Source organism: Odocoileus virginianus, chromosome 2 (genome assembly GCF_023699985.2).
Source record: "Odocoileus virginianus isolate 20LAN1187 ecotype Illinois chromosome 2, Ovbor_1.2, whole genome shotgun sequence".
NCBI lineage: Eukaryota > Metazoa > Chordata > Mammalia > Artiodactyla > Cervidae > Odocoileus > Odocoileus virginianus.
This window is the reverse complement of record NC_069675.1, coordinates 96253719-96276538: the sequence shown is the minus strand read 5'-3', so window position 1 is coordinate 96276538 and position 22820 is coordinate 96253719. Positions and strand designations below refer to the sequence as shown.

At 46.3% G+C, this 22820-nt stretch overlaps 1 protein-coding gene across 2 annotated transcripts in view; it reads right to left on the bottom strand.

Moving 5' to 3' along the window:
* Positions 1-22820, bottom strand: part of ABL1 (ABL proto-oncogene 1, non-receptor tyrosine kinase) — a 137081-nt gene that overhangs the window by 21289 nt on the left and 92972 nt on the right. For both annotated transcript variants that reach the window (XM_020875587.2, XM_020875588.2), the window contains exons 2-4: positions 12789-12962; positions 11939-12234; positions 2725-2997 (exon numbers count right to left, since the gene is read on the bottom strand). In XM_020875587.2, coding sequence (XP_020731246.1) covers positions 2725-2997; positions 11939-12234; positions 12789-12962 — 743 coding nt within the window. The remainder of the gene's footprint in view (positions 1-2724; positions 2998-11938; positions 12235-12788; positions 12963-22820) is intronic.

The following is a 22820-nucleotide window of genomic DNA, read 5'->3' as shown; positions in this document are numbered from 1 at the left end:
GGAGGGATAATTTATTTAGCTGTTGCTCAGTACCTTATTGGAGAAGGAAATGGCAACCCACTCCAGTACTCTTGCCTGGAGAATCCCAGGGACGGAGAAGCCTGGTGGGCTGCCATCTATGGGGTTGCACAGAGTTGGACATGATTGAAGTGACTTAGCAGCAGCAGTACCTAATACTGGGTTAATATACCTCTAGAAAATGACACACTCCCCCTTTCCTAATTAGCTGCCACTTGGAATGACTGACTATGCACAGAAATCTACGCAACCATATTCTGTAATTTTTTTTTCATGAACTGTGGGATCATAAGTTAATGAGGCTCTTAGGGAAAATCATTAAAAGTATAAAAAGCTTAATAACACGTCATTAGAGAAGTACGTTCTGGAAGGCACCCACTTCCAGATGATTGTGATACCCAGAGAGAACACAAACCCCCCTGAGCTCCAGGGAGCCTCTCCTCTAGAAGCACCTTCTTCAGCCATTCAGAAGACAATGGCTCGGCACCGCTCGTGGGCCACGGTTTCCCCAGGTGGAACCTCTACCTCCTTTTTGAGTTGTCAAACAGGCCTCTCCTGGACCGCCGTCTATTTGTGCTTTTCCTTTTATTTGGCTTTGGCAAATCCTGGCAAGCATGTGGGTGGCGCCTGAGCCTTGACCAGTTCTGCAAGCCGGCCAAGGCTGTGTCTCCTGGGGCCTGGTCTGCGGCTGTGTGCCACATGGGGACGTGGGAGCATGCATCTCCCTGCCATCTCCAGGCCTCCGTTGAGCTCATTCGAAGCTCAAGGACAGAGCTGCCCCAGAAGCAGTGAATCCGATCACCTTCTTCCTGTGCATCAAACCCCTCAGGGTGCCCCACTGCCTCCAGAACAGCACCCCAGCTCCTCAGGTGGGCTCGAGGCCTCCGAGACTCCAAGACGTGCCAAGTCCGCTCTGCCCCCTCCCTCCCTCTCCCAGCTCCATCCCCTCATTCACCTGTTCCTCTGTTGAGGCTGGCTCACCTGGCTCGCTGTCCTGCCCCCTCCCTGCCCAGCAGCGCTCACCTGTCCCCCCTCTCGTCCCCATGTAGTGCTACAGCTCTGAGCTCCTGTCGTGATCAGAGCCTCTGTCACATATGGTGCAGTGACTGGCACACCGACCCATGTCTCCTACTAACTAAGACTACCTAGTAGGGCTCCCCTGATGGTAAAGAGTCTGCCTGCAGTGGAGGCAACCAGGGTTCAAATCCTGGGTCGGGAAGATCCCCTGGAGATAGGAACGGCTGCCCACTAAAGTATTCCTGCCTGGAGGATTCCATGGACAGAGGAGCCTGGTGGGCTACGGTCCACGGGGTCGCAAAGAGTAGACACAACTGAGAGACTAACACTTGCCGTTTTCAGATGACCTGCTTCCAATTAGACATCTCTAACTACCTAACTCAGCCTGAGGCAAAGAACTCTGTCCAATTCCTTTGCACAATCCCAGCATTAAGCTCAGGGTCTGGCAAATAAGAGTGAAGAATTTGATAAATGTTTATCAAATTAAAAAAATCCTATCTGGAAAATATACAGGAGTCCTCAAAACATCCATGCCATCCCTGCCCCCAAGTGTATCAATCCTGCACCCAAGGACCAAGTTGAGGGGACGCGGTCAGTACGAAGGCCAGGAAGCCACCTCTGGTCTCTGGGACTAAAGAATGTAGTCTTTTCTCTAAAGTGTCACTTCGTATCAACCAGAAACCACAACTTCTATTTTGTCATGCCTCTGAGTGAGGGCATCAGGGAATTAATTGGGTCCCGAAAGGGCAGGTGTTCTGGCTGCGTGAATCCGAATAACTTTCGAGAAGAAGCGCGTACACACTTGGGTTTGTTTTCCCCAGAGGTGGGTGTTTCAGTTCTGCCTCTCTGCCAACAGCTGCAAAATGGGGCTCCCTCTCCCCCATTTCTGGGCACAGCTCAATGGAACCGGAGTTTATTTAAAACAAGTGAAAACCACACAGGTCAACACTAGGGGACACTCTCGCCACAGCTAAAAATGTGGGTCATATTTTTGAAGGAAGTGGAGGCCTGTAAACTAAAACTTCCCTCCCTGGGAGGAGTCACCTGGAAACTACAAACACTAGACATCAGTTGAGAGGGAAAGTCACAGGTAAGGGTACAGAATAGACAGTATCTGAGTTAGTAAGAAGTCCCCATATTTTCTTAATGCCTCCTGGTGGGGGCAGCCCCACACTCGTATTTCCAGGAGTCTGGACACATGATATAGAGAATTGGAACTTACTAGAAACACCTAGTGCATCTGCTCTCACAGCTACCAAGAAAAAATCCACAGATTTGGTTTTGTCTCTGACAAAACTCAAGAGATTCCCTGCCCACCCACCCCCGCCCTCTTAACTCAATAGGAAGTGATTCAAATGCCACACAAACTGAACGGAAACCCGCAGCTTTAAAACACCCTTGCCATAGAATGAAAAAACTCCTTCAAATGACTAATCGTTTTACACCAAAAAAAAAAAAAAACCCCACAGCACTTCTCAGCTCTCCAGCATATGTGGAAACACGTGGAGAATGAGTCAACCCGCTCACAGAAACCCAGACGGCGTGTGCCGAAGAGTCAGGCCTGGGGCCGGGTGTGCAGGCAGGCAACGGAGGGCGCATGGCTGTGCCCCAGCAGACAACAGGCCCCCCGGAACAGAGGCGCCGAGAGCGCTGGACAGCCGGGCAGCCTGCCGGCGGGCCCCAGCTTACCTTCAGGGTCTTCACGGCCACCGTCAGGCTGTATTTCTTCCACACGCCTTCGTACACCTCCCCGTACTGGCCCCCCCCCAGCTTGTGCTTCATGGTGATGTCCGTGCGCTCCATCTCCCACTTGTCGTAGTTGGGGGACACGCCATAGACGGTGGGCTTGTTGCGCTTGGGGGCCGGGTAGTGGAGAGTGGTGATGAGCCCGTCGGCCACAGTGGAGTGGTGATGGACCAGCTCGGCCAGCGTGTTGAAGCGGCTCTCTGAGGAGACGTAGAGCTGAGGAGACAGGGACAGCCTTCAGCCAGGGAGCAGGCAGAGTCCCGCAACTCAGGAGGCCAGCTCTCTGATGAGCCTTAACACACAGCGGCCCCTCAGAGGAACCGCCCTCCACACAGGACCCCGGGCGGAGAAAATCACTCACACTGTGCTGCTCTGTGAAGTCCTCCACCCACCTGACTGCCACGTGTCTGGTTCTTTGTAACCAGCCTGAGTACACTGGCAACGTCCATGAAGTATTCCCTGACTGGCCAACGCAAAATCACGGCTGAGCACCAGTCTTCTCATCACCTGTCTTACTTCTCTGTGCTGTACTTACCTCAGGCTGATGACTCCTTGTCTACCTGCTTGGTTACTGTCTGTCTCTACCTACCAGAATGCCAGTTTCATGAGAATACAGCCCTTCAGCCATCTGCTTTTATCCTGTGTCCCCAGCGTCCAGAGCAAGATACAAACACATAACTGGTACTCAAAAATGTTGTTGGTTAAATTAATAAAGAGGAAAACTTAGCATTTGCTGATTAGAAAAGAAAACGAATTATAAAAATTCTGTTTATTACCCTAAACTTATAATGATATAATTATCTAGAACTGAACAGTGATCAGGCTTCCCCGGTGGCTCAGTGGTAAAGAATCCGCCTGCCAATGGAGGAGATGTGGGTTTGATCCCTGGGTCGGGAAGATCCCCTGGAGGAGGATATGGCAACCCACTCCAGTATTTCTTGCCTGGAGAATCCCATGGACAGAGGAGTCTGGCGGGCTACAGTCCATGAGGTTGCAAAAGAGTTGGACATGACTTAACAACTGAACAGCACTAACAGTGATCAGAGGTGAAAATCACTAAATAAAACATAAATCCCTTCTCGTTCCTACTCCCTCTATTTGGGCTGAGTAGAAAGCATCCGAGGCCAAGACCTGCAAATGCCCGTGGCATGCCCATGAGGGATGCCCTGCCAGCTCTCTCCCAGGACAAAGTGGGGGGCGTGGAGGGCTTCACAGAGGCCACACGGCCCCCTCCAGCACAGAGAAGTAAGGAGAAGGGATAGAGACACAAATACACGTCAGTCTTGAATTGAGAGTAACGGCAGGTGAGCACCCACACAGGCAACCCCTCCGTGTGGCATCTTCATCTGAACATGCAAAGGGGAGGAAGGCAAAGGCAGAGGCTGGCAGAGAGCAGCATGAGGACAGGACAGCTATCTTTCTTCCTTCTTTTTGGTTCAATGAGGCAGTGAGGGGGTATTTCCTCACCAAAACCAATTCACATTAAAATTCACAGAGAACACTTGGGATCCCGGCACACAAGTGACTCTGCTGGCTCACTAAGGGCAGCTGACAATCACTCAAGGTGGAACGGATCTTTAAAATCACGACTAGGTGTTTGTAAGCCTTGCCCAAACTGAAAAGACGTGGGAAGGAGGAATACACATTTGGGACAGTGTTGATGGCTGAGGTAAGAGGGACAGAAGGAATAGGATCAGTCAACTGTAGCTGTATTAACTTCCTACTTAAAAAAAAAAAAAGACACAGGAAGAAAAAGACCAGAACACCTATGGCAGGGCCATGGCCTTGGCTGTTTGCAACAGTACGCTCCATTACTTTCTGCATGTCTATAATTTTAGGTAGTAAAAACAGTTTAAAGAAAGGAAATAACAAACATACAAGTTGATCCCACCTATAGCTCTCAAGAGGTAAACAAGCGTCCTTAATAAGAGATCTTTCTTTCTTTGCTTGGGAAGATGACAAATTTTTAAAAACCAGGCAAGCCAGTGGCAAACTTTGGCTTCAGTTCAGTTGCCCAGTCAAGTCCGACTCTTTGCAACCCCATGGACTGCATGCAGCACACCAGGCTTCCCCGTCCATCACCAACTCCCAGAGTTTACTCAAACTCATGTCCATTGAGTCGGTGTTGCCATCCAACCATCTCATCCTCTCTTGTCCCCTTCTCCTCCCACCTTCAATCTTTCCCAGCATCAGGGTCTTTTCAAATGAGTCAGTTCTTCACATCAGGTGGCCAAAGTATTGGAGTTTCAGCTTCAGCATCAGTCCTTTCAATGAATGTTCAGGACTGATTCTGGCTTAGAGGTTTATAATTTAAAATCTCTTTGCAACAATTCTACTAAAATAAGGTTCTAATCCCAAGAACTGTGCAGAACAATCCTGCAGCCCTGGGGAGCTTGTCCCTCAGGAAGAGGGCGCCTCGGGTAGGAGGGCCAGTCAGGGTGAGGAGGCCCCACCTTCACACCTCAGAATGCTGAGGACCAAGCCATGAGTGAACCGCTCCAGGGAGAGGCCATGGGCCACCCGCAGGCCCCCTGAACAAGGCAGGGTCGGGGGAGGGCAGAGGAGGGCACCGCTGGGCCTGCCCTCAGCTTAGTGTCTGCAGGCTGACGACAAGGCACCCCAGTCACTGTTAAGTCACCAGTGCACCGCCGTTCCCAAAGACGATGGAGCGGGGGTGTGGGGAGAGCTCCTAACCCGTCCTTCTGTGCGAAGGTCTGACTGCACTGCTACAGGCTGCAGACCACCCCCCCCCCCGCCCCCGCCCCCGGAACAAGTCCTCTTCTCTCCGGCTGCTCAGCTGGTGGGCACTTTTCCTACCAAGGAGTGATGAGAGGAGGGAAAAGCCATTCCAAGGAGGCAGCCCCCTGGGACCAGAGTGACCCTCCCAGCCTGGAAATTCGTGCACAGCACATGCAGAAGAGCCTGTTCCGCCTGCTGGGCTCCCGGGGCAGGTCGCCTGGGAGCGAGGCTCGTTACCCATTTCTCCCTGTCAGCTTGAAAGCGGCGCTCCCCAACCCGAGGATCAAGTTCACTCAGTTGCACAGAATGCTAATGGCTCCCCTAAGCCCTAGTTTATGCAGAATTTGTTCTTGGTCTCAGCTGATTCCCTCTCAGGCTCCTTTGTTAAGAGATTTCAGAATGATGGGAGGTTTCACTGACTGCGCAAACTTTATCCTTCTCAATAATTAAATTTACAGACCCCGAGACTCGGTTCATTTTTCAACATAAAATTTACATCCCGACACTTATTAAATATTGACACTGCTCTCCCTTCGACGTATGGCACAGCCATCTTCTAAGAGTCAAGTCTGGGGGGCCTCCTTCTGATTAGGGTTGGTCTGTGAGCGGCATGTTGCTTAGTGAACTGGGGGAATCTTCATCAGGAATTCATGGCATGTGCACGGGAGAAAGTGAAACGAACGTTATGAATGGCATGTCACCATGCTATGCGCCCAGTTACGCAAACACTCGGGGTGCTCAGCCAGGGCTGCACGTCTTCCTAATCACGCAGGGACCCGAGAGATGGGGCCTTTCAGAGACACTCACCAGGAACAGCTCTCCTGACAGCCGGGCTCACTGGACTGGGGCAACCTTCGGCTGCCTCAGACCTTGGCATCCCACCTCGGATGTGGTATTTACAGGCTGTGAGGCTAGGAAGTGACACCTGCCCAGCAACTCCCAAGCTCCTCCAACACCCGCAGGAAGGCAGTCCTTAATAATAATTACCCCTGATCTCCTGGACAAGGGAAGGTCAGCTTGGTTCAGCAGGCTTTTCACCAGGTGCCTGCACCTGCTGAGCTAGTGTCAGGGCAGGCAGGTCTTCAAAACACAAGAGGTTATACAGGTGGTGCCCCGCCATGTCGCCTCTGCTAAAGCTAAGCCCAGATTCTGCTCCTGTCAACTCCGAATCTATGACTTCAGCAGTCCATGAAAATAAACGCCAACTGGGCAGCTCGTTGAAGAAAGGAAGGAAAGACTCTTATTGAGGGCTGTGAGGAACTGTGGGGCTTGGCAGTGGCAACCCCCCAAGTAAGAAAGATAGAGACACAAATAACCAAACAACGGGAGAATGACGGAGGTGGATGGTGGAGGAGGAACAGCAGCCTTTAATTCCACTTTAATTCTGTTGGCAGAGGGTTCCAAACTTTAAGAAAGCACCAAGAATGAAAACCAAATCCCAGGGTATCTGGAGATTGTTAAGCCTCGAAGGACACGCAAGAAACAGCAATGGCTGTTCGGTACGGCCCTTCCAAGAGGCTGGCCTGAAACTCCCGGACTCCTGGGCTCTGGCCCCCAGGCTGACTGACCAGCCACAAGGGCTGCTGAAACCAGAGCCAAGAGGGTGGAGGCAGAAAGAAATCCTTTGGGGCCTGACAGAAGAATCTTCTAAAAATTCAGTTGTTTTCTAAAGATTAGCTAATTTGAAAATAAGAATTAAACTTATTCAACCCTGGCCTATTCCTCCCACCAAACTTTACATTTTCCCCTTTGAAATCCAAAAAGGATTGCATCAAAGCTCTGCTATGCAAGCAGCGTTTTCCGTGCCGAGCCATGTTGTCCAACACTTTGCTGTAATACCTCCCCCTCCCCCGACTTTGAGGCTGTTCCACTCATTCCAGGAATACGACCCCACCCAACAGAGTCCCCTTGACTGTGACCTGATGACCCCGTGCGCTGAGAAGTCTCCAGGTGCTGGGACAGCTGAACGGAGAGTCTTTGCTTGGGGCGGGGCGGAGGAGGGGGGGTCAAGAAACCAAGGACACGCTCATGAGCTGCCCAGCAGTGGGCACTGCCTGGTCAGCTCCCCATGGACTACCTGGAACGAAAGGAACCCACCTGGCACACACCAGCTTCCAGACAGGCAGCTGGGCTTCCTCGTTAAGATGACTCTCAAATGCTGCAGATCATGTATCCACGCAGGCCTTGCTCTCTCCCCCGCTTTAACAATATTTCAGACCAACCCCCAGCTAATGAGTTGTCAAACTAGATCATTCCTGCCCTGCATCTGTTCCAAGGATGCTGATTAAACAACTCCAGGGAAAAGAAACCATTATCCTGTTCAGTACAGACCTCGCCTGATTACTGCGGTGCAGCATGGCTCGCCCTGGGTAAACAGCACAGATGGGAAGCAAGCTGTCAGCTCCAGGAAATCACCTCCCCCCCATGGGTGGTGCACTCTGTTCTAATTCACTGAAAAGGCTCCCCTGCGGCCTGAAGGCAAGGTTTCAAAGGGCCCAGCACCCTGGAATCTATCCCGCAGAATGGAAGGACCTAGCTCCACAGCTGGGCTGAGAACAATGACCTGCAAAGCATGCTGATGAGGCCGCATCCTGGTCAGCCGTCAACAGCAGACTATGCTGTTTGTCGTATAGACTCTGGTGCTGGTGTAAAGACATGGGCAGTGACGGAAAGAATCAGAAAAACATCAGATGAGAACACTGAAAACAGACATGTACTGTGTATCTCTATGGTACACGTCAATGTGTGAGAATAGCCATGAAAATGCTCGAAAGATTAAGAAAAAGGGGACTAGGAACTTCCCTGGTTGGTCCAGCGGTTAAGACTCTGCTTTCCAATGCAGGGAGCATGGGTATGATCCCTGGTCAGGGAACTAAGATCCCTGTTTGCTGCCAAGGTTTGGCCAAAAAAAAAGGACTAGCCCTACCAGATATTAAAATATATTTTCAAGTCATACAATTAAAAAGTCTGGTATTGGTGTATGAAGAGACAGACCAATGAAAGAGAATACACCTAAATACAAATGTAAATTTGGTATACTTCAAATGTATAAGAAAAGATGAATTTAGAAAGCACAGGTATAGTAAATATATTAATGAGGTATCATCTTTATCAGTCAGTGACAGAGAGGTTTTTGCAAGTCTGAGAACATACTGCTGAGGAGGGGAAAGGGAACATGCTCTCACAACACTGCTGGTGAGAAAACACATCTGCACAATTCCTAAAGAAAGTAACTTGGCACCATCTATACAAGTTTTAGATATGCATAACCTTCAATCAGTTCTAGCAACTTATCTTGCATAACTTGGACTGTACACAAAGAAGTATGTGCAGTGTAATTTCAAAATGCTGGTCATGACCCTCCAGTGGGGTCTACGGAATAAATTTAGTGGATTATGCCCAGAATGTTTTAAAATGAAACAGAACAGAATGGTATACAAAATATCAGAGTGCATTACATACAGTAAGAGTAATGAGTAGGGTTTCCTGAACCTTCTGTTACTAGCCTGTATATGGGACGGTGGTGTAAAGCTTTTTTTTTTTAACAGTGGGCCGAGATTTTTTTTTAAAAGACTTGAAATCCATATCATAACGGCATTATAATAGCAAAAGACTGGAAATGGCCTAAAAATTGGCCAACAGGGGACTGCTTAAAAAAATGACGGTCCATCCGTACTATGGAGTCATTAAGAAGAATGAGGCAGCTCTGAATGTGCTGCCATAAAACAATCTCCAAAATATATTATTAGATTGGAAAAGCAAGATGCAGAACTGTGTAGATTATGTATCACTGTGTTTCTTAAAAAGTATAAACAAGTATACACAGGGGAACTATGGCAGAAACTGGTCACAGTGGTTGCCTCTGGGCAGGGGAACTGAATTAGGGGACAGAATTATGTTTCATGGCGATTGATTTTCTTTTTTTTTTTTTAAACCATATGCATGCATTACACGTTATTAAAAAATATATACACCATCTGGACCCATGCCGACAATTCACCTATCTACACCCTCAATTACAGCGTGAAGCAGACAGTAGAATCTGAGCTTGGTTCCATTAATGACTCACTATGTGATCTTCAACAAAGAAATTTTATCCCTCTAAACCTTCACTGGGGGCTTCCTTGATAGCTCAATTGGTAAAGAATCTGCCTGTAATGCTGGAGACCCCAGTTTGATTCCTGGGTCAGAAAGATCCACTGGAGAAGGGATAGGTTAGCCACTCCAGTATTCTTGGGCTTCTCTCATGGCTCAGCTGATGAAGAATCTGCCTGCAATACAGGAGACCTGTGTTCAAGCCCTGGACCCGGAAGCTCCCCTGGAGAAGAGAAAGGCTACCCATGCCAGTATTCTGACCTGGAGAATTCCAAGGACTATCTAGTCCCCGGGGTCGCAAAGAGTCAGACACAACTAAGTGACTTTCACTTTCAAATCTTCATTTCCTTAATGCAAAAATGCAGATAAAAGCAGTATCTGTCCTGAGGACTAAGTTCAGTTCAGTTCAGTTGCTCAGTCGTGTCCGACTCTTTGCAACCCCATGAACTGCAGCACGCCAGTCCTCTCTGTCCATCACAAACTCCCGGAGTTTACGCAAACTCATGTCCATCGAGTCGGTGATGCCATCCAGCCATCTCATCCTCTGTCATCCCCTTCTCCTCCTGCACCCAATCCCTCCCAGCATCAGGGTCTTTTCCAGTGAGTCAACTCTTCGAATGAGGTGGCCAAAGTATTGGAGTTTCAGCTTCAGCACCAGTCCTTCCAATGAACACTCAGGACTTATCTCCTTCAGGATGGACTGGCTGGATCTCCTTGCAGTGCAAGGGACTCTCAAGAGTCTTCTCCAACACCACAGTTCAAAAGCATCAGTTTTTCGGCGCTCAGCTTTCTTCACAGTCCAACTCTCACATCCATACATGACCACTGGAAAAACCATAGCATTGACCAGACAGACCTTTGTTGGCCAAGTAATGTCTCTGCTTTTTAATATGCTATCTAGGTTGGTCATAACTTTCCTTCCAAGGAGTAAGCATCTTTTAATTTCATGGCTGCAGTCACCATCTGCAGTGATTTTGGAGCCCCCAAAAATAAAGTCTGACACTGTTTCCACTGTCTCCCCACCTATTTCCCATGAGGTGATGGGACCAGATGCCATGATCTTAGTTTTCTGACTGTTGAGCTTTAAGCCAACTTTTTCACTCTCCTCTTTCACTTTCATCAAGAGGCTGTTTAGTTCCTCTTCACTTTCTGCCATAAGGGTGGTGTCATCTGCATATTTGAGGTTATTGACATTTCTCCCGGCAATCTTAACTCCAGCTTGTGCTTCTTCCAGCCCAGCGTTTCTCATGATGTACTCTGCATATAAGTTAAATAAGCAGGGTGACAATATACAGCCTTGACGTACTCCTTTTCCTACTTGGAACCAGTCTGTTGTTCCACAGCCAGTTCTAACTGTAGCTTCCTGACCTGCATACAGGTTTCTAAAGAGGCAGGTCAGGTGGTCTGATATTCCCATCTCCTTCAGAATTTTCCACAGTTTACTGTGATCCACACAGTCGAAGGCTCTGGTGTAGCCAATAAAGCAGAAATAGATGTTTTTCTGGAACTCTCTTGCTTTTTCGATGATCCAGCGGATATTGGCAATTTGATCTCTGGTTCCTCTGCCTTTTCTAAAACCAGCTTGAACATCTGGAAGTTCTCGGTTCGCGTATTGCTGAAGCCTGGCTTGGAGAATTTTGAGCATTACTTTACTAGCATGTGAGATGAGTGCAATTGTGTGGTAGTTTGAGCATTCTTTGGGATTGCCTTTCTTAGGGATTAGAATGAAAATGGACCTTTTCCAGTCCTGTGGCCACTGCTGAGTTTTCCAAATTTGCTGGACTCTTAACGACTGTTTACAGGAAGATCAAGAAACCATATAAATCAACTCCTTTACAAAACTATAGCTCAGGTTTGGAGACATATAGGTATAATGTGATCCCATTTTTATTTAAAAATATTACACACACACGTGATTTTATCTACAGGAGGAAGGCCACGTACCACACTTGTTTTGGAGAGGTACTATTAAGGTGATCTTTCACTTTAAAAATAACCACCTATTGTGTGAATTCTTCTAAGGATAAATTACTATCACAACAAGAGATTTTCTAAAAAGGGAGAGTCTTAATGTAAGAAGTCAGTCCAAAACCCAACAGATAGTCCACCTGTCTTAGGAAACTGCTGACCACACCACTCCAGGAGGACAATGAAAGAACATCAGGCTGCGGACCTGTAACCTCACACAGCTGCTCCTCCACAGAGGGTCTTTGACCAGGCTAGTGGGATGATGCCTGCTGTTTCAAACATCTTCTTGCTTTGCTGCAAGAACTTAGCAACCCAGCAGCAGGTCCTCCGGCCCCGCCCCTGCCCTGGCCCCTACCTTGCCATCAGAAGCAGTGTTGATGCGGTAGTGGTACACCCTCCCTTCGTATCTCAGCGAGATGGACCTCTGCCCAGGACTGCTCTCGCTCTCCCGAACCAAGAAGCTGCCGTTGATCCCGCTGCTCAGAAGGTACTCGGCGGCGTTGCGGGACACAGGCCCGTGGTACCAGGAGTGCTTCTCCAGGCTGTTGACTGGCGTGATGTAGTTGCTTGGGACCCAGCCTTGGCCATTTTTGGTTTGGGCTTCACACCACTCCCCATTGTGATTGTAGCCTAAGACCCGGAGTTTTTCACCTTAGAAGAAAAGAACCCGAACCAGACATGTCAGTTTTAAAAGCTAACACGTTCATTCTTATTCACTCTTCTGTGATTACTAAAAAAAAAATCTCCAAATTCCTAAATACCTACTTCATTTTAACAGGTCCATATAAATATATGCATTTAGAACTGTATGAGTATACAGTTTCCTGTTTACAGTGAATATGTAGATAAATACATAGCCACAGTTTTTTATAATTCTATTATTCAAGTGCCCTAGTTTCTAATATATGGAAGCTTTTTGTAGAAAAATACTTTATCTTTAAAAAAAAAAAAAAAAAAAGTGTTTTCAGCGTTTGGTTCAAATATCTTTTTCAATACAAAATAGAGAAAGCTCTGCTTTTGCTAAGAACTATACAAGAACTTTTCTCCTGAAGGAAAAGTGACTCTCATAAAGGTGCTCTTAAGTTTTTCTGGCTCTCTCTGGATTCCAAACAGCTCTCCCAGCAAGCAAAGGGTGGCCAGTCAAGCCGCATCTCCCCCGCTTTCTGTCTCCTGCAACCACCAGCAGCCATCCACAGCTCCTTTACCTTTAGTTATGCTTAAAGTGTTATCCCCACTGGCCACAAAGTCATACAGTGCAACAAAAAGGTTGGGGTCATTTTCACTGGGACCGGCGAGAAGGTTTTCCTTAGAGTTCCAACGAGCTGCTTCGCTCAGACCCTGGGGCTCAAAGTCAGATGCTACTGGCCTCTGAAGGGCTTCTGGAAGAGAAAGAGAACAAACAGGGAAAAAAGTTTCATTCTCAGGAGCAAAGTCCTGATTTACTTTTACTTCTTAACATATGTACATGCTACTTATTAATAAAAAAAGAGGGTTAAAAAATGGGACTCTTCCATTCCCAGATCTTGTGAAAAATCCTAAGCATTTACATTCCAGAGAGGTAACTACTTACTGCTGCCAAACGATTTAAACTTTACGTTCTTTAACTCAAAATGAATTCTGTGAGAAAGAGACGGTCCATCCTCACACCTCTTTGCCATTGCTAATTTATGTTATAATACGGGGCAAAAGCTTCTTGCTTTAAAATGTTTTCAAATGTTAACATACATACATAATTTAAAAATCAAATAGTGCTGAAGGGCTTATAATGAAGGACAAACATTTTCCATCCCATTCTTCTGTTACCCAGAGGTAACAGGTGCCTTATTTTGGTGATCACCTCCATCTCTCTAAACACAAGCTATCCTATCATTACAACTGCCCCTCCCTCTCCCACACCAGGCTCTACTACTTACCTTTCTATTTTCAGTAACAGACTTACACTTTAATTTCCTGTTCTCCCTGCTAGAGTCAGTATCTCTCAATGATTTACCTCACAAGATAAGGATATTAACATTCTACCCTTCCTTCTACCTACCCCCACTTCCCCACATACACACTCCAAGTAGGCCTTCTTTTCATTTTCTTTTACTTTGTGTAAAAGAAGTTCTGTTCTTCTATTTTGTCATAACAAAGTCTTCCATTTTTGTCTATAGGTATATTCTAAAAGTTGAAAACCAATCAACATCTTTTATATTAGGAACGTGTGATTATTACTCACTAAGGGGTTAAACACAGTTCAGTATTTTTTCCTGAAGTTTCTTCTTTTACTTTTTTTTTCGAACTATGTTCGAACTCTCCACAGGTTCTTTCAAGACAGCAAATCTACTCCAAGTAGATCTTAACAGTTACAGAATACTATGGGGTGAAATTCAAATACTCATTTAAGGACACTACAGTAAGAAATCAAAACTTTTAAAAAGGAGGAGAATGGAAAATTCTAATTTTTATGCCAAAACACAAAAGCAAGAAAACAAAATTGTTCCAGTTTTTCCCTTTTTTATGGATTTGGAGGACCCAAACATGTTTTCTTGGGGAGTGACACCCATCTCAGGGGTGGGCATGATTTTCCAGTAGTTGCTTCAAAGGACACACTAGAGGCACCTAAAGTATCTGAGAGACTAGGCTAACCTTCCAGAAACACGACTGGAGAACTTTCAGAAACAAACACTCTTTAAACAATCTCTTTGAAATAAACCAATAGAACATAAATAAGAAGCCCTTTCTATCCTAGTTTTTGTACTCCTGACTATAGTGAATTTTGAGGAATTGTTTTTCTAAAGAGTAAGCCCCAAACTACGTCATTACTGCACTTGGTAATTTCACCCTGTGAATCATGAGGGCAAAGAGAATTTCAAGGAAGAGGGTCTTGTGACACTACCATTTCCTAGAATGTGCAAAAGGCTTAGTGAGATGTATTAGGCCCTGTTCTCTGAGTACTTACAGTATATAGCTCTAAAAGCATATCTAGTGCCATCGTGATCAGAGGCTGACCAATCAACCAAAAAAGCTGGTTAAAGCAGGGAATTCTTAAAAATTAAAACATGAGATCCCCTAGCCCACCTGAATGTACACTGATTTGCTAGTCTTGACGATAGGGCCGAGGACTGTTCTGAGTGTGGGTGTGTGATTAGACTTGGATGCTGTCTTACCATCCTACCTATGATGCCTCATCTCAGTTCCAGCTCTACATTCCTGCAGGTGGAAGAAGAGGGTGGGCCATTCGCTATAAAATCCTAGTACAATCCCTTCTAACTGTTCACAGTTGTGTCATTTACACCTAGTCCTGAAACAGCTTTTTAAAAAAAGACACCTGCATTTACAGAGTCTCTCTAAAGCACTGACCTAAATTTTCACAGAGACGAATCTCTTCACATTTGCATTTCACTGCTTTCATATGAACAGAGTAATAAAACAAGTATATCTGAAATAAAGGGACGCGGGAAGAAAAACAAGTGGCTCTGGGTGTGCTTGTGACTCAGGGGGTGGGAGCAGAATGTGGCAGAGGAGCGGCTGCTCGACTCTGTGGGCACCAGAGAGGCGTGTGTTATGAAGGGAGCCAGGCTGCTCCATGCTGCAGCGAGTCAGTTAAGTGAAAGCCAAGTCAACAGAGCTTCTATGGTCGTTGTATTAAGCAGACTTATTAGGCAAAGGATCCTTAACATAAAACAACTCTTGCAAATCAAAAGGGAAAAGAGAAAACCCTCCTCCAAGGAAAAATGGAGAAGGAAAATGGCAACCCACTCCAGTATTCTTGCCTGGAGAATTCCATGGACAGAGAAGCCTGGCGAGCCACAGTCCATGGGGTCACAAAGAGTTGGAAATGACTGAGCGACTAACATACACACTCCCACTATGGAAAAACAGATCAAAACTATGAATAAGCAATGCACAGAAACTTTAAATTACTACTAAACAAGGAAAAGCAGAGACATTACATTGCCAACAAAGGTCCATCTAGTCAAGGCTATGGTTTTTCCAGTGGTCATGTATGGATGTGAGAGTTGGACTGTGAAGAAAGCTGAGCACCAAAAAATTGATGCTTTTGAACTATGGTGTTGGAGAAGACTCTTGAGAGTCCCTTGCACTGCAAGGAGATCCAGTCAGTCCATCCTAAAGGAGATCAGTCTTGGGACTGATGCTGAAGCTGAAACTCCAATACTTTGGTTACCTCATGCGAAGAGTTGACTCACTGGAAAAGACCCTGATGCTGGGAGGGGTTGGGGGCAGGAGGAGAAGGGGACGACAGAGGATGAGATGGCTGGATGGCATCACCAACTCAATGGGCATGAGTATGAGTAAACTCCGGGAGTTTGTGATGGACAGGGAGGCCTCACGTGCTGCGATTCATGGGGTCGCAAAGAGTCGGACATGACTGAGCGACTGAGCTGAACTGAAACAAGGAAAGCATGTTAACCTTTCTTCTAATCAAAGAAAGGCAAATTCTCTGTCAAGTTGGCAGGTACCTTTTCTTGAGGCTAACAGTGTAAAACTTCAATGAAATGGGCATTCTCACACAATGCTAGTAGTTGATGTAGACACTGCTGGAACATTTTAAGAGAAAAACTGGAAACATGAACTGAACTGAGTCTCTGAAGAATTCTATCACCTTCGATATACCTCGAGGAATTTATCCCAGGAGACCCAAACAATGATTTGTATATGCTCAGTCACTCAGCTGTGTTGACTCTTTGAGACCCCACTGACTGTAGCCCGTCAGGCACCTCTGTCCATGGAATTTTCCAGGCAAAAATACTGGATTGGGTTGACATTTCCTTCTCCAATGATTTGTATGCACTGATTTTTAAAATAACAGCACCAAAAAGGAAAAGCACAAAATATTTATCCATTCAAGATAGGTTAGTTTGTGGTGTATCCATAAAATAGAATATAGCCATAATGTCATTCAAAATACTTTTGGAAAAACGTATCTAACAACTTGGAAATATACTATAATAATCCATAATTTTATAAAAATTGAAAAAAGTCCAGAAGGAACTACACCAAAATGTGAACAGTAGTTAATGCATGACAGTGTGCCAATAGTACCATTAATAGTAGTTTAACACAGGGTGGTGGGATTATAAACATTTTAAGTTTTCTTTTTTCTTTTCTATGTACTGGCATACTTCTCTCACCATGAATGTGAATTGTTTCCATAACCAGAGAACAATTACAAGAATAGAAAAACGGTCATATAGAAGCCAGCTGATGCTTATATAATTGATCATCTAACATGAAAAAGTACACAGGGGGAGGAGGGACTCCTCTCTCTGTCCTGAAAAAGTCCATGTGCGTTTCCCTGCAGGATCCCAACTTCGTAGGCGTGAGTACACGACTCTGGCAGACCAGGGCTACACAGGAAATTAAACCAGAGTCATGAATACAGAAATGCTTTTCTTCTCAAAGGCCATCTGACCTCTTCTATCAAACGTTCTGCAGCATCTGGATTTGATCAAAGTTACATAATCGGGGGAAGTGGCCTGGAAAACACCTGGAATGGGCAGAACACAGACACCGGCCCTGGGGTGACTATCGATTTAAAGTGTGGATTATTAAAGGGGGACTGTCCCTCACATGGAGGCAGATGCTGAGAACTTCATGTGAGGGGATGAGGCCTCTCTGTCAGGAAGGAAAGGGCCTCCCACTGCCTTTTGATTCAACAGGACGTCAGGAAATCCAAGGCAGCCTCTCGATTTTCCTCTCCAGCTCTTGCTCCATTCCACAAATTAATGGCCAAAGCCCAAAGGGAAGTATTGCTCATGCATGCCTCTGGATCGAGACGCTAAAGTGCAGCCACAGTCCAACACCAAAACCTTCCAGTCAATTCCCAATCCAGGCTGATGTCAAAATTGACTCACGACGTATAAATGCCAAGTTCCTTGCTTCATTTCATAGCGAACGATGCTCGTCAACCTTAAAAATGATCACAGCTTACAAGGCCCAAGTTGCAGAATGTACTTAAATCTTTCTTGCCTAATACATGAACTTCCTGCCAGTCCCCGGATGGACCCTTAAAGGAGCTCAAAGGATTCATTAAAAAAAAAAAAAAAACGATGCCCAAAATAGCTCCCCTCTTCTGTTTTGCCAACAGATAAAGAAATCCTTGCGTCTATTCTTCTTAAAAATGTTAAGTTTAACATTTTCTGCGGCATCCTGAGTCATAGCTTTAAAATATTTAAGATTTTTATCTTCAAGAATGCCTCTCACCTCATTGGAAATCCTTTTGTTATTACCACATCCTTCATGAAAAGGTTTCCACTCACCCACAAAACTCAGGAAAAGTCATTAATTAGCCAGTTGAATACCAAGAATGGTGCTATCTAAAAGTGCTCCAAAGTTACGGCTCCAACTGTGAGAACAACAAACTGAAAAGTCTGTAAGAACGATGCCACAGAATTCACTGGATCTGTGAGTGATTAACTTATTTGGACAGCATTTGAAGAAAAGAGCTTGGGTCTTTAAAGTACAATTTAAAGATTATTTTATACAAAAATAATCCTTTCTTAAAAGTTGTGAGTCACTGATCAAAAATGTTTACAAAAGATTCTCCCATATGGCAAGTCTGGCCTAGACTCTCAGGGGCTGCTGCTGAAGCTGCCACTGCCAAGGAGGAGGGGAACAGGCTACTTCAGCCCCAAAGCGGAGCGGATGGGAGTGGGGGGAGAAGGTGGGAGGGACGGGGATACGAGTGAGGAGGGGGTGGAGGGGAGGGAAAGGGAGGCTTCATCTCCAGAAGAACATCCCAGGGAAGCTCCCCCCTTCTTGTTGGTGATCGTGCCCAGGGTTATGGCTCCTGCTGGAGTCAGATAGGCGGGCTATGTGGCAGTCATTACTGCCCACCTCGTGGCTCTGGGGTGGGGGGGGGGGGGAGGAGAGGGGGGAGGGGGGAGAGAGGGGAGAGGAGTGGGGGGAGGAGAGGGGAGAGGATGGGGTGTGTCAGATGTGATAAACACCCCCTTTACTTTTGCTCACATTCCATTATTTAAACCCTGGTCGCTTTAGTCTTATTTCCTTTGTGGGCCCTTCATTATGATCCTCCAGTTCAAGGAATCTCTGTAATTTAAAAATCTATAAAACAGATCCTTCAAAAAAGAGGGACGGCTTCGTGTTTTATTTCACACTCAGTTCCAACCGATGAGATCATGCTCAGACTATTCTCAAGTCAGTTTATAACAGTCTGATACAACTTTTTATAATATGAGCTTAGAGGAAAAGGATGATTTCCCACAATCTGAACTCGATGAAAGTCATTTTATCTACGTTCTACATGGTCCTTTATTTTGTAATTTACACTCTCACCCAGAGCAGTTAAACCTAAAAAACAAGTTTAGCTGAATACAGCCTTGGCATTAACTTCATACTCTGAACACAATGTTCCCAGCACCCCCAAAAAACTGTGTCAGCTGCTGGGGAGCAAGGGTAGGGCAATGAGGTAAGGATACAAGGAACACAGCCTCTGCTCCTTGGGGGAGAAAGACCCATTCAAGAAAATGTACACACTCTCAAAGCAAAAGTCTAACAGAAGACAAGCACTGTCCTGTGGATTAATTTTTAAGGACACAGACATGGACTACCAGGAGTTGTGAAGGGGGCTGAACTCAACAGGGTTAGGAAGGAAGCAGACTCTGAACGAGACCATGCCCAGCAAGAGAAGCCCGATTAACACAGGGACCCAAGGCCAGCCTGACGCATCAAGCCTACTCAGGGGAGGGGCTTCACCTATGCTGTGCTGTAGGCCTTCCGGTGATGCCTAGGAACTCCTCAGAATAAAGTCTGCAAATACATCAAATAAACATGAAGCACTGCAGAGAACAACTGTACTGAAACAGTCCTCAAAGTATCTTTTGAAAGTAATCTGTGATACAGTGTTTCTTTACTATGCATTAAATATACACTTCTTTATTAACACATTAAATTGCAAGCTCCAGGAGTAGCTACTGTCGTTTCAAAGTAGTGATGAGTTTAGGTAATAATCACAATTGTTATCATATGAAAATATCTGAGTTCTACTGCTGGCAAAGTCACAAGCACTGCTAATATTACCGTGGTTTGTTATATACATTTGTTAAAAATAAAAACAGATAAAACACTAAATTTCAGTTAGCACTTAGTGAAATAAAGTCTTAAAAATTTCTCCATCCAAGGACATGGAGCCTCTGAATGTCATCCCAGACTCCAAGGGCCTTGTGGGTTCACAATGTCTACACTGCTGACGTAGTTCCGCAGAACCCCAGCAACCTGACAGAGAGACAGGTCTAGAAAGGGGGCTGCTGTAAGTTCCTGTGAAGTCCAGATTATGCAAGTTTCTTTCTTTTTAAGTAAAAAGAACTAATAATTTTCTTTCCATTACTTCCCACTTAGGGGTGTTATAGGCAATAAATTAGATGGGATTCCAGAGAAATCCCCTTTAAAAAATAAAAAAAGTTTTTTTTAAAGTTATTTAAATTGGCCCAAGGTGTAACTATTGCTGACAACCTCTTTATACTGTGATATTCCTAGGCAGTCAATTTTAGAAAACAGAATCCTCCATCCTAACCTCTGTCCAGACAGGCAGTTCGGATGCAAACTCTTCTGAAGATACACAGTCCCCTGTCACAGTTCGCTCAGCCAGAAAGCGAAAACAAAAGGAATTTTGTGTCACTTTCTAAGAATCTACTGTCAATGAAGTCAACGATGACTAAAAATGGAGTACAAGGACCGACATTAAAGAAGACTCTACTATCTTCACACCACTCTGAACCCAACATTCACACCCCTCTCCCTCTTAACCCAGTAAGCGCACTCTCACAGCCTGGTCACTTTTCCTCCCAAATCTCTCAGCAAGCCTGTATTTTCCACACCCTCGACTGGTTCCCCGCTTTGATCTGGCCCCTCGTTCCACCTCCGCACTGCCACCAGAGCGCTCTTCCTAAAAAAATGCAGATCTGACCCAAGTCGCTCTTCCGTTAAAATCCACCAAGATGGCCGCCGGCCGAGAAGCCGAAGAGAACAGCTTGGGAGGCGGCCCTACCTGTGGGCCTCGGTCACCTTCACCGGCGCGGTCAGCCGAGGCGCTGAGGAACAGGGCTATCCCGTGCCTCGCGGGGAAGCTGGCAGTTGGCCAACAATGTAGGAGACACTGTTCCCTGACACCGGCGGGGGCTGTTGCTGCTGCCACCTCTGGGGAAGAAATCCGAGCTCCAGAAGGACCATCTTCCCCCAGGACGCCTGCTCTTCATTCAGCCTGCCCCCCACAGGCCCCCGTGGGTTCCCCGCTGCTGCCTCAGTGGTGAGCACCTTGCCCAGGGCCAGTCACTCCCCCTGGAATGCCTAGTCCCTTCTCATCCTGCCGCCCGCACCGCCGCTAGGAAACCTCGGACTGGTCCTTCTGCCTCCCCACCCCTCACCTCTGGTTGATTACTTCCGGCTCGCCTCGCACTCGGGGAGGACCTGATGTCCGTTAAGGGCGCCTTGAGGAATCTGCCCCCGTGTCCCTTGTGGGACACTAAGCCTGGGCTCCAGGGTGGACAAGCCTTGTTCAAATCTCAGCGCACCATGTCTTTAAGATACTAATTTCTGAGCCTCAGTTTCTCAACTGAACAATGGCTTCAAAACCGAGTTGGGCCGTCAGGAGGGGTCAACGCATACTTGCGTGTGGAGACGTTCTCCAAACAGATGCGGGCATGGCGCCTGGCACCAGGGCACCGCAACAGAGAGTAATCATCCCTTCTCTTATTATTGTTACCACAATAATGTAAATTCCTTTGGGGCAGAGATGGAGTGTTCTCACAGAGTCTTCACTCTCACCTGCCTAATACAATAGACGACTCAGCCCTGCTCAGGGTTTCTTAGAATGAACTCAGTTTTAAGAACATCCTGCACTTGTTTATCTTTGGCAGCAAGGTATAAAAATTAGGTCATGACTGAAGAGTGCACCTTAATGACCTGTCAGCCTCAAGTAAGAACAGCAGAAGTGACAGACGGGAAAGATGAGAAGCAAATGCAACCCAACCAGGAAAACTTAGCAAGATTTAGGAAATACAGTAACTTTTTAAATGGAATGTACACCACAGCCAAGAACCTAAAATAAGGTGTAGCATGAAAGTACCTTTCTCTGTGCTTTCAAAACAAACAGGATTCATTACTGTCTCCTAACAGGCTGAGATGCCTCCACAGACCTATTGTTTGTGAGGGAAGAAAGGTTCCCTGAGTCCTGGGACTGACCCAGAGTCAAAGTGTCCACAGTGAGCCCACTAACCTTAAAAGCCGTTTTATTCTGTCACAGGCCATTTGCAACAGACTGAAAGCCTCCCCCTCTGCCTGCCAGGCTTGGGAGGGTGTGTAAGCCCTCATTTCACATTTCCTGTTTTCTGTTACAGCATCATCAAGGCTCCTGGGTCACTTGAACCCCAGTGACTGAAGTCAAGAGGCTGCCCAATGGAAGGCAATTTCCCTAGAACGTCTCATCAGCCATTACTATTGGAATAACTTTAATTGGAGTCAATCCTAAAGGAAATCAACCCTGAATATTCACTGGAAGGACTGATATTGAAGCTCCAATACTTTGGCCACCTGATGCAAACAGCCGACTCATTGGAAAAGACCTGATGCTCGGAAAGATTGAAGGCAAAAGGAGAAGATGGTGACAGAGGATGAGGTGGCTGGATGGCATCACTGACCCAATGCTCATGAATCTGAGCTAACTCTGGGAGACAGTGAAGAACAGGGAAGCCTGGCGTGCTGCAGTCCGTGGGGCTGCAAAGAGTAGAACCCGACTTAGGGACTGAACAGCAAACAATGGAGTAACTGAATGTAACCCCAATAAAGGTATTTTGGCTCCAAAACACAATGGTCAACTCTATTTATTCATGGCCCATCTTTAAGTTAAATTTTAAGGTTAAGGTATTCAATGTATAGTGCTGTTGGCTAAACTTGAGGACTGATAAGACTGATAGGGATTAGGTAGAATTTAAGAGTAGTAAGGCTGAAGTTTATGCAACCGAATGTAAGGGAACAACAGCTAGTACTTATTGATCCCTGCTGAGTGCCAGCACTGTGCCAAGCACTTTATCTGCACGAAATCCCTACAACCCATTGAGTAGCCTCTATTATGAGTGTACGCGAGAGGGCAGGAAATGCAAGCAGACGTGAAGCACCCCACACGTGCTCTCTCCAGGAATCCATCCATCCATCCATCAGCTACCTGTCAGTCAGCCTCGCTCAGTCTCCAGCACTGCTCTCTCAGGGTCTGGCTCTTC